Here is a 12,429-nt window from a genome sequence, read left to right as displayed (position 1 = left end):
TAATGAGCAGGGATGCAGACCCCCCAGGAATTGAACTAAGAAGGTCTTTTTTTACACGCTGCTAATATAGCTGGTACTTGATGGAGGCAGGAGGCTCTACCCATTGGGTGAGACCCAGAACTCCTCGACCGACCTATATGGTTCGTCGACACCAACATGATGTCGACCCGCTGGACTGGTGCCTGGTGTCGCTGTAACACGGGCCGTGCACTGGTCTGTCCTAATAGGACAGCCCTGTTGGACAATGTTTGTGCCCTACATTTGAGGGCTTGTTGTTTTCGTTTTGGTGTTTATTTAAAAAATACCACTGGAATCCACTTGAATGTCTGTTGGGCATCTACCCCAGACCGGGTAAACATAAACATGCTGTCAGGTTCATGGACCTTTCATGTGTACTGACCAAAAGATGTATAGCGATGTCATGGAAGTCACACAATGGTCCCCAATTTGGAGGGCGACTCAGGGAATTTAAATGCTGGAGCGCGGCTGAAACGACAGCATGGGATGCGGCGACACATGTTCATGGGGGCGATGCAGCACCAGCATTTGAGTCATGGGCAGCACTGGTCAATTCTGTCACTTACCCCTCAGACGATAAACCACCATGAGGTCTCCTCCTGAGCGCTTCCCCGTGCCTAACTTTTCACCCTGGTACTATATCATAGAAGCACTGTGGAGTCTAGACCCTCCCAAGCTGGTAACGCACTCGATGGAGCCTATCTAGCCCACCTAAATGTTTCGAAGATATGTAACTAATGTGCAACATGTTGTATTATAGGTTACTAGACGAGCACAGTTCTGCGTATTGTTTATATTGGTTGTGTTCATTGTGTTGGCTGAATATCCTGCAGATGCTCATATACCAGAGCAACATTATTAATAATAAATGGCAATAAAAAAATAAAAAAAGAATGTCTGTGTGGCCAGAGACAACACAGTGACATCAGGCAAATGATCATAAAGTATTCTTTTATTTCAAGCTAGTACTTTAGCAGCCCCAGTTTCCCCTCCTCCTACCAGTCTTCCCCTTTCTCTCCTCTTTCAAACACCTATATTCTCATTCTTACTTCCAACTAGGCTCTATCATTCCAGGCTCCATGTGAGGGTTCTATCTATCATTAGTAACCCGGCGAGAGACAATCTAAATGCAACTAGCATTCTGATTGGCTCTCGCCAGGTCCCTACCCGGCCAGGAATCCCTCCGTCGGGATTCCACGGCCTTTGTCCCCGGCGGGGGACGTGGCAATCCCTCAGCCAATGAGGAGGCTCGAAGCGGGGCCATCCCCGCTCCGAGCCTCCCTGCGGCTGAGAGGCTGCCTTCACCCCCCGCCGGGGACTCGGGTAAGTCTTTTTTTTTTTTTGCATTCCCTTCCCTCCCTCCCACCCACCCGCCCCCCCAACTGACCTTCTTGGTCCTACGCCCCCGGCGGGGGACGAGGGAAGCCTCCAGCCGTGTGGAGACTCGGAGCAGGGATGGCCCCGTTTCGAGCCTCCTCATTGGCTGAGGGGGTGGCACGCCTCCTGCCGGGGACGCAGGACCAAGAAGGTCCGCTCCCGATGGCGGCGGCCATTTTCTTTTCTTTTTTTTTTTCGCCCGAAACGCTGCAGTGGCCGAAATGCTGCAGCGTTTCGGGACAAAAAAATAAGCTTTTAGTGCCCCGGTCAGGCAAATTTTGCGGCCCGAGGTACTAATAGCAATAGAACCCGAGCGTTGGGGGCATTAACGAAGCTCGGGGTTCTATTGCTTAAATAGTTTCTACAAACAACAACATGTGCTTCTAATTTTATGAAACTCAGCACAGTTTCAAATATAACACAACTCCTTCCTTTACTTCCAAGAACACAGCATCCCCTCACTTCCTTTGGCCAACACCGCCATTCTCTCTATACACCACTTCTCTCCATTGCACAACTGCACTGAGTTACCCATGTCTTCCTCAACCCTCATGGGTCTTGAGTATTTTGATGCATCTTTCTCCACCCATCCCAGCTTTACCTTAATCATTTTTCCTTTTGGCATTGGTGTCTCTCTCACACACTTCTTCCTGTCATATCTGTCCTTGGCCCTATACTGACCATCCATTATCCTCTTCCTCACTTCTGCTTTCAGCACTGCTTGCCTATTTTCCTTGTATGTATTCATCCATCCAGGATGCAATCTCGTGTTCGGCCTTCTTCTCCTCAGCAAGCATCTCAAATGGTGATGCCCCCGCCGTTTGGTGTAGGGTCAACCTATAGTGAAACACCCTTTCCATGACAGCACGCACACAATCCCCCATCACAACTGCAATCCTTATCACATCCATTAATGTGCTGTTACATTTTTCCAGGACGGAATTCCCCTTGGGATTGTACAGTGCAGTCGATGAGTGTTGTACACCATTCGCGCTCAAAAACTCCTCCATCTCCCTTGAAACAAATTGTGGCCCCTTATCAGGTACAATCTTTTTCTGAAAGCTTTTTCTCCAGAATATCGATTCCAGAGACTGCACCACTCTGAGTGCACTAATATCCCTAACCATGCACACCTCTGGCCATAATGACAACATGTCTACTGCCAAAATTACATAATTTCCTTGTCTTTCTCTTACAGAAATCAGCCCCAGAATATCCACTGCCACCACATCCCATACCGACTTTGGTGGCTCCACTACATTCATAAGTGGGACCCTTGTGATCAAAACCTTGTCACTGTTCACACATTCTTCCCACCCCTTCAGTTGCTGCTCCACATCTGTATGCATACCCCCGCGAACAGTATCCCTGCCGAATCATACTCTAGTGTTTACAACCCCCCAAATGTCTTCATTCCAGGTTCCATGTAAAGGTTCTATCGATTAACAGGTGATACAAACAACAACATATACTTCTAATGTTATGAAACTTCATAACTCAGCACAGCTTCAAATATAACACCTACCCTATTAGAGAGAAGACAGTCTTACGAAGAAAGAGAAGGAACATCGGAGGTCCACAAACTGAAGAACTGGTTTGCAAAATGTTTCAGACTGTTCTTTGCATAATATTGAAGCCTCTTAGGCAAACATCCTAGTGTTTCAGCCCTATTATTATTATTATTTATTTCTTCTAACTGACCTATAGGCCTCAGGGCGCACATAAAAACAACAGTGTTTCAGTCTGTCCATCAATCGTTCCACACTGTCAAACAATCTAGAGTGTTTTACCTCCCCGAAGACTATTTCCACATCCCTCCCTCCCTCTCATTCTTCACCTTTGCATAACATCTCACTACCTCCATTTCTGTGCCAGAGCAGCTAAGCCAATCTAAATAGTTTCCACCATTCCATGAACACTTCAGTGGTGTTGCAACCTCCCCATAAAGCATTCTACAGTGTTTCTGTCTCTCCACAGCTATGTGATGGCATGTTGGCCTCTGCAGTGCACCTTCTCCAGCCCCTTCCTGGGGCATCATTCATCTTCTATGACATCTCATCTCCTCCCTTTCTATGCCAGAGCAGCAAAGCATCTCAATGCATCATGCTCAAGCACTATGCTTTCACTGTTCCATAACCAAAGAAAATTGACTTCTGCACTTATTATCAACATATGTCTCCCAAAACTCGACTGATAGTTTTATTAAAACATGGAGTTTGAGAGCGCAGAGGTTGCTGTCCGATGCCAACATATCATTGAACTTGTTAAATGATAATCCCAATAAGGCCAAGCAAAAGTTGTGGGATCATGATTGGAACCTGACACGCCTGCATTGTCTGCGGTATAAAACATTCAGAGAGAACGCATTTGAGTTAAAGAAACATGGACAGGTCGCACGCTATTTGGTAGTGTCGCCTAGCCTGCAGCATCGCTCAGCTTTTCTGCACTTCAGATTGCATATTTATCCAACAGCAGACATATTATGTAGATGCAATATATGGCCACAAGATAAAATACATTGTCGATTTTGTCATTCAGTGAAAGAAACCTTACGGCATCTGTTGATCGACTGTGTTGAACTACTGTCTATGAGGTGTAAATATTTCAAATCACATTTTGAGGGATATACAAATGTCACGCATGATCAATTGTGGCTAACCTTGTTTCATACCAACAAAAAATCTCTACATCATGCAACTGTTAAATAACTGTATGCATTGAAACTGCAGGAGCATGAATAATCATTGGATAGCCTGACAGTATGAACTTACCTTGAGAAAGTATAATCCAATCAAGAACGGTTGCAACTTCACTATTGTATTAATTTGTAACTCGTTAATTTGTAACTCGTGATTTTGTTCGCATTAGATGTGCAAACATTATGATTTTATGTCAATAGTAGAAGTTCTTTTTATTGTATTGTAAATAGGAGATGTGTTATTTTTTTTTTTAATGAATTTATAATATGTAAGATGTTGAAAGGCTGGAATAATACTCCAGCCAAAATTACTATAAAATAAAAAAAATTAAAAAACGACACTATCCTAGATTACTTCAGCATTTCCTTTCCTCATTCTGATTCGTACTCCTTATTAGCGGGAAAGGCTCTTTATCGTTATCCCTTGCACTTTGTTCCCACCTGCCCATTCTGCTCCTACCTGTCCTGAAGTTCTCCCCTCTGCTTCTTTTCTTCGTAGCGAGACTGCTCCAGCCATCCTTTCTCCTTCTCCAACTGAGCAATGGAGCCCTCTAACTGCTGCAAGATAGAAACAGGCCATTAGCTAGAATTCTGCTTCTCAGTTCAAAGACTTAATAGATTTTGTAAGAATTCCACGCTCTCACTTTATATATAATGTTGATAAATCCCAAATTCCAAGATTCTTGAATCGTAACAAATTGTTTATTTTCATGTGTCTAATAATTTCTTTATTTTTTTATTGGAAGTATTTTTTAACATCCCTTTCATACTTTGGTTGCTATCACGAGGACAATTAATTTTCGTCATGTATTAGACATGTGACATTGACAAAAGAATCAAAGCATAGCCATATATTTCATAAAGTGATGTGTGAATGACGTGGCCCGACTCTAAATAAATGTTTAAAAAATATAAAGGCTATGAAAACAAAAACAGCTGTGTTTCATAAAAGTTGATTGATAAGCCTAGAGCTTCAGGATTTGTTTACAGTGTGTGCAAAGCAAGAATGGGGAACCCTTCCAATAATTGACTGTAAAGAGACTGCCAGCTCTAGTTACACCACCGGTAAGGGCCGCGGTTGAAGAGGCTTCCAAATAACTTACATAACAAAGAGCTTAAATAGGAAGCTACACTTGATTTCATTAGGAGTGAACGGATGGGCCCACAGAAATCTTTATCAACCAAGTGTAGAGCAACAACCCTAGCGTACCTGTAGATCCTGCTGCAGAACCAAGGAGCAGTATGAGGTTCCATATGGCTGTCTGTATACAGTGCCCTAAGTTTGAACAGGCATTCTCCAGTATGGTTTCCTCTTTCTGGAACTCTTCCCCACTTTGGCTCATGTTCTCACTGGGCTTCAAGCTATTTCGGTTTCCTCTACCCAATCCCACATTACCATCAGTAAGGATTATGCAATGTACTTTAGTTTGATGGTATCCGGTTGGACTTTCAGACTAATTTTGACTCTTTCATCAGATGAACCCTTTAAGGCTTTTTCTCAATGTGTCTTTGTGATGTGATAAAACAAAGCCTAGATGTTTTTTTACCTTTGCAAAGTGTATTGTTACCACTTCAAGTCAGTATGTTTCACATTTAATAAAATAAACAAATACTCACAACGTCCATGTTCACTACATTTGCACAAAGGTTCTGAAATATATCTATATCTCTCTGCCTTATCAATGTTACAGGGGTTTCCAATTCTAGTCTCTCAGATAATAATCCACTCCAAGTGTCAGTCTATCCACACACAAAAGAAATATTTACTAAGTCAGTGGTTGTCCTACAAGATGTAAGAAAATGTTGGTTTTCCAATAGCACATTGAGAACAACATGCAGAATCTAAGTGAAGTAGAAGCATCAAACTACTCAAGTCCTGAGGTAGACATATACTGGACGGTATCCTGTGGTTTCTAGGAAGCAAATTACTGCAATGTAATTGACTTTGTGGAAATTACTTCGAAAACACTTCGAAAAGATATGGAACCATACTGGACATATACTAGATACCTATTTTGATGGGACCACAGAGTCTTAAACAATTGATAGGAACACTGAGACTTGGACACCTGAATTGATAGGATTACCAAGCTTTAAACCACTGATGCATCTAAATAGGTTTATATGCCCCTTTCAACCAGCCCTGTCAACAGCATCAAATCAGGAGGTGTTTTTACTTTCTGCTTCAAGGCCAGAAGCTCCATTTTGGCTCTGTTCAGCTCTAGCTCCTTGTCACGCTTGGCGATTTCTCCAGACTGGCCCTCCAACCTCTCATGGGCCCCTCGGAGCCGCTCTACCAGGTCAGCTCTTCTTTGGGCACTCTCTGACAAAGATGCCCGCAGGTCCAGCTCTGATTCACTCCGCCCCCTCTGCGCCAATGGTTGCGTGTAGCCAGCCTCTTCTGGTGGACAATGCGGGAGGCGGGACAAAGAGTGCCTCCTCCTCCTGGCAGGAGGACTGGGACTTTTCCGACCCGGTTCACCTCCGTTAAAGAGAAAACTGCAAGAAAGAGAATTAAGATCAGTGACAGATATACAAAGCATGATGGGCAGTTCTTGGCATCTAAAAGGCAGATGTGTCAGTGATAGAGAATTGGAGACTCGAAATTCAATGGAAGCATTAGTACAGACTGCATAATCCCATGGGTTGCTCCCTCCACTTCTGCTATTCAATTCCTAACTACTGGAAATGTCCCAGCAATGCAATAAAACACCTCTGTCCATGAACCAGACTCTAAATCATTCTACCCTAAAACAACAGGCCAATCGCCCTTGTTAAAAAAGATCACAAATATCTTTGTCAAGACATGGTGCATACATCTGGGAGCAGCTCTAGAGGTTATCATCCATCTGGATCATGCATAAGGAGAAGACCTTCTAGCATATATTGTGTGATGCACTGAAATTATCACTGTGTGATAGCTAGGCATAAAAAAGGTCTTCAACAGGATCGAATGGGAATACATTTTGTGCAAACTCTGCTGATTTGGGATTGGTTAGGACCGTCTTGGATTTCTTAATACAATAATTTAACATGTGTTAGCTTGGGTAGAGCACCCTCTAGTGGTGGCCCTTTGCAACAGCACTGTTTTTTCTGCACTTTAAGCCCTTGTGCAATGTTATGCATGGAGCTGATACTTTAAAAGATCTTTCAATCATTGACCATCATGTGCAACCATATATGATGTGTTATTATCTCTCTTAGGACCAGTTAAGACTATTCGCAATGTATCTGAGACCATTCATAAATGCTCAAATGTACTTGCCTACAAAACTATTTTAAAATGCTTTGTCTCTGCCTTTGATACGGTCAATCATGCCACCCTTATAAATCGGCTCTGTGATACCCTTGGCATCACGGACCTGGCTCTGGACTGGCTGACCTCCTTCCTCTATTAATGACCTTCCTAGGTTCAACTCGCCCCTTTTCTCTCCTCCATCTCACTCTCCAACTGTGGTGTCCCTCAGGGCTCTATTCTCTCACGTTGGCTTTTCAACATCTACCTTGCCCCCCTAGCCCGTTTGATCTCTGCCTTCTCTCCTATCTTTCAGTGCTATGCAGATGACACACAACTCTCCATCAAGATTCCCTCCTCTGCCTCCTCCTCTCGCTCTCTCATACCTGACTGTCTGCTATTCAGGCATGGTACACTTCTAACGATCTTTGTCTTAATGCCAGTAAGACTGAGATCCTTCTCATTGGGATTCCTGCTCCCTTCTTTCCCCTTGCACTCTGGTCACCGTCCATGGGCCCCCCACCCCTCACCGTCCTCTGAGGCATAAGACCGAGGTGTCATCTTCGACTCCTCTCTCTCCTCTCCTCACATCACAGACCTTGCCAAGAAGGCTCATTTTCAGCTTCACCTCCTCAGAAGCATTCTTCCTTTCCTCACCTTCCCCCAGAAACTCAATGTCTTCAGAGCTCTGGTCCTCTCCAGGCTGGACTATTGTAACAGGCTATTTCTCAACCTACCTAACTCCTCCCTTCACCCCCATCAACTAATCCCGAATAGGAATGCATGACTTATCCTTGACCTCAAGCCCAAGGACTGCATCTCTCCAGCCCTAAAATCTCTCTACTGGCGCTTGGTTGCTGAGTGGATCAAGTACAAAAGCCTCTGCATCATCAACAAGGCTTTCTGGTGCCTGGGACCGCACTACATCCAACTCTCCCTCCCTAAATACCTCTTTGCTAGAGCCCTTCGGGATTCTAGCTCCAACTCTGCAGCTCAGTCGCTTATCCAAGCAAAGAGTGGGGCGTAGATCTCTGTCCTCCGCAGGTGTCTCCATCTGGAATGGCCTCCTTCTTCCTCCTTCCATCTCCCCCTCCCCTGTGAAACCCCCCTCTGCTTCTTGACTGGATGCCTGGTTCCTTCAGATTCTTACAGGGCCCAGGGCCCTCCCCTACCAGTCTACCCCCTGCACTTGATCTCCTCTGACCCCCCCGCTCCCAACCTGCACTTGCCCTTCTGAGCTCCCTCCCCCTGCCCCTGCACTAGCCTGGCTGGGCCTACACCCCTTTAGTCTATCCAGCCTGTGCCTCGCACTTAGCACATGGACCTTTCTGCCCCTGCACTCTGTTCTTCCCTAGCTCTGTCCACATGGCCTCCCCGGGCACTCGCCTAACCTGCCGGCACTCCTTCCCCTCCCCTGCACTTCTATTACTGCACTTGGACGAGCCGAATGTCACAAGGCCTAGTAGGACTGTTTCTGTTTTGACATCCCTATCCCCCCTCCCCCTTGTCTTGTTGCACCATGAAACAAATTGTGTATAGTTGCATAATGAAAACCCAATAAATAAATAAAGAAGTGGACGTTTTTTTGACTAAACACTGCTTGAAAATCCCACAAAAGACTTCCTCATTTTGGCTTGTAGGAAATATTTCGGGTTAATGATTCCTAGAGGCATCCATCCGCATTCTCCATGACCTCAAACAATGTTTGTCATTAGTAGACACATCAGTGAAACTTTGGCCCCAAATGAACTTAACTTGGAGCAGGAGGCTAGATTTGATCAAGGTGGTGTTGCACCCAAGATCGGTTTGGACTAGACTGTAAAAGGGGAACAGGAAGGGATGCAAACTTCCAGCTGGGGAAACTGTGATGACCAGTTTAGCTCAGCCCAGCAATTACGTTACTAAATAGAACATGGCTGTGAGCAATCCACCGGACACTGACTGCTGGATGGAGCTTGCTGTACTGCTCATGGAGGCGACCTGTTGGAAGGCCTATCATGAAGTCGTTCTGCCCAGTGATTGTTTCCAAAGGCATAACTCCCATGTTATGAAACAAACTGAAACCCCTCCACTTCTATCCTTCTTCACTGTTGAGCAAATATTGTAGTACACTCCTCCTCTTCACTCCCTCTCTCCCCGGTGTTGGGAGTACCATTCTCATACCCTATGTCCCATGACACTATACTGAAATATCAAAGACTATTCAGACTCAACACTTACATTTTGCCACAGTCTTTTCAATACCAAAGGTTTCACGGTTCCAACATATTTGCACCCATTAGGCCAATTTATACAGCCTGATGCCACAGAATTCGAGCCACCCTTTGCATCTCGATTTCTGTGGCTGCGCGTCAGTGATTTATTTATTTATTTTTACATTTGTATAGTGCACAAAAACCCACAGGCGTCGAATGCAGTATGAGGGATTGGATGCAGGGGCAAGGGATTCACAGCCAGTCCCTCCATGCATTTCTAGCTTTCAGCATCTAAATAGGCACCTAAGTAGGCATTCGGAAATCCTTCAAGTCCACACCACTGCACTGGAAGTGTTGACATGTCCACCCGTGTTTCAGTGGGCGGGGTGGACGTTTTAGACAGTTTGCACAAGCATTCTTTGCTTCTTGGGCAGATCATTGTTCGACGGGTCCGGAAAGACCGCCGTCAGCTTGGTGCATTTCCATGATCCTGACGTGCAATAGGGGAGACCACCAGCTACGGGGGAAAGTGCTGAAGACCCACTGCAGCTTAAAGTGCATCCCAGAGTGAATCAGGGTGCACTTTGATCTGAGACTGCCCCTCGTGTGGCACACTCATAATCGGCATTTTACAAATGGTTAATTCAGAAAAGCGAACATGGCCGCACCAAGCTTTTTGCAAGGACAGGTTCAGGTTTGTGTATCAGCCCACATGCACTAGCTCAGTCTTTCATCTACTTGCATGTACACGGTACACGTGGAAGTGAACAGCATTTATTTTTTTAATTGGCCACCTCTGCGTAATGCCTGCAGACCTATGCCTGTGTCCCATGCCTGCGGGGCCTAGAGACCCAAACTACTCCTATCAATGTCCTGACATTTACCTCTGGTGCTACTGCTGTGAGACTGATTTTGCTGAAAGGGTCCTATTCCCTTGCTCCCTTAGTTTTGTTACTGCTGGGAAACTTCCATTCACTCCTTCCTTGCGTACCACGCTCTTGTTACTGATGGAAAATTTCCCATTCATCCCCTTCCTTAATACCTGTGGGAGTGTGCAGAGCATAGAATGATTTCTTATGGGAATTCAGGACGAACATAGATGCTCTTAGCACTTACCACACTCTTATCCTATCCAATCATTCCTTAAACATTATGCTCTTTTGACTACTACTACACATCCATTCACTCCTTTCTTATGTACTGCTCCCTTTTGTTGTGTGACACGCTCTTGCTAATGTTGGTAGATTCCCATTCACTGTTCCCTTTTGTTGTGTGAAACGCTCTTGTTAATGTTGGTAGATTCCCATTCACTGCTCCCTTTTGTTGTGTGACACGCTCTTGCTAATGTTGGTAGATTCCCATTTACTGTTCCCTTTTGTTGTGTGACACACTCTTGATAATGTTGGTAGATTCCCATTCACTGCTCCCTTTTGTTGTGTGACACGCTCTTGTTAATGTTGGTAGATTCCCATTCACTGCTCCCTTTTGTGTGACACGCTCTTGTAAATGTTGGTAGTTTCCAATTCACTATTGCCTTTATTGTGAGACACGCTCTTGTTAATACTGTGAGCCTAGCATTCCCCCCTTCCTTATGTTATGTACCACACTCTTGATAAGAAAGTGAGACTCAGACCCACTCCTCTCTTATGATATGTGTCATGCTCTTGTTAATACTGGGAGATTCCCCACCAGACCGTCGCAATTGACACTATCTGACTTGTGTTGGCAAGGTCTCCAAGCAATGAACGTACCTTCCACTGTCAAAGCTGTGAATCCCACGCATCGGGCTCACAGACCTGGACCGGTCCTGCTGTGGTGGGCTGTGGGACCCTCTCCTGTATTCCTTCCAAGGATTGCTCGAGTAGTCTGGCTCTGAATACCCAGTTGAAGGCCTTGACTGAACCTGAAAGAGATAACAAAGGGACGACATTTGGTGTACATTGCCATAGTTGTATTTGCCTGATTTGTAGATATATCAAGCATAGCCAGCCTCTCTTGTTTGTCCCAAAGGAATGAGTTTAGCAGAGAAATGTGCCCTTTCTTATTCCACCCCATTTGAGAGGTTCTCCTCAAGGGCTATGCTGGCGAGATTATTCTATCAGGAAAGACTAGATTAACTTTTTGTGCAAGAAACAAGATATAAAAAGGAAGAGAAATTTGACATCAAGAGGGGGTGGCTGAGCAGGCCGGTCTGAGCCTCGCAGCCTTGCAAAAAAGGGTGTGTGGGTATACTATACAAGACGGCTGGAGGTACGAAAAATAGAAAGAAACTCTGGAGGACACTGGGTGGCAGAAAAGCCTGTGATAGGGAACCAATACTTGACACTCTGTGCAGTGTATTGCCCTACTACGGTTCAGATTGGGTTTTTGCAAAGAAACCCTGGGAACATTGTTGAGTTGGAAAGGGGGTGGGGGTGATGATCTGTGGTGGAGATTTCAACATGATCATGGAGCCCACTGTGGATAGGTGGTCAATGGATAATGAAGTACACGGGTCAGAGGTGCAGCCCAAAAGTATGATGGAACGGGTAGTAAGGGAGCACTTTCTATTTGACACATGGAAGGAAATGAACCACAGAAAGAGGGAATGCACATGCTTCTTCATCCCTCACAAAACATACACACATATAGACCACATCTTAATGGTACAGGGACAAGAATATTTATTGAAAGAGGTGGCTATACAAACGGTGGGATGGTCAGGCTACAATTTGGTGGTAGCCACAATCAAAATTGGAAAGGGACCAAGGAGAGAAAAGAGCTGGATCTGCAGTGACTCGTTATTTAAGGATAGGGTCTTCGACAGAGAGATGAGATAGCACATTATAAACTACTTTAAGACAAATAGCACTGTGGAAGTAGGGCTGAAGGTAGGGTTAGAGGCAGGGAAGGCTACCCTCGGAGGG

General features: G+C 45.0%; 1 protein-coding gene across 3 annotated transcripts in view; it reads right to left on the bottom strand.

The window, feature by feature from the left end:
• LOC138504113 (myosin heavy chain, cardiac muscle isoform-like) overlaps nt 1–12,429 on the bottom strand; it is a 610,907-nt gene that overhangs the window by 368,083 nt on the left and 230,395 nt on the right. For all 3 annotated transcript variants that reach the window (XM_069624333.1, XM_069624332.1, XM_069624334.1), the window contains exons 3-5: nt 11,275–11,426; nt 6,271–6,592; nt 4,554–4,651 (exon numbers count right to left, since the gene is read on the bottom strand). In XM_069624333.1, coding sequence (XP_069480434.1) covers nt 4,554–4,651; nt 6,271–6,592; nt 11,275–11,426 — 572 coding nt within the window. The remainder of the gene's footprint in view (nt 1–4,553; nt 4,652–6,270; nt 6,593–11,274; nt 11,427–12,429) is intronic.

Source organism: Ambystoma mexicanum, chromosome 11, assembly GCF_040938575.1.
Source record: "Ambystoma mexicanum isolate Mex_15411 chromosome 11, UKY_AmexF1_1, whole genome shotgun sequence".
Lineage (NCBI taxonomy): Eukaryota > Metazoa > Chordata > Amphibia > Caudata > Ambystomatidae > Ambystoma > Ambystoma mexicanum.
The sequence above is the reverse complement of the archived record's forward strand: the minus strand, read 5'-3'. Positions and strand labels throughout refer to the sequence as shown.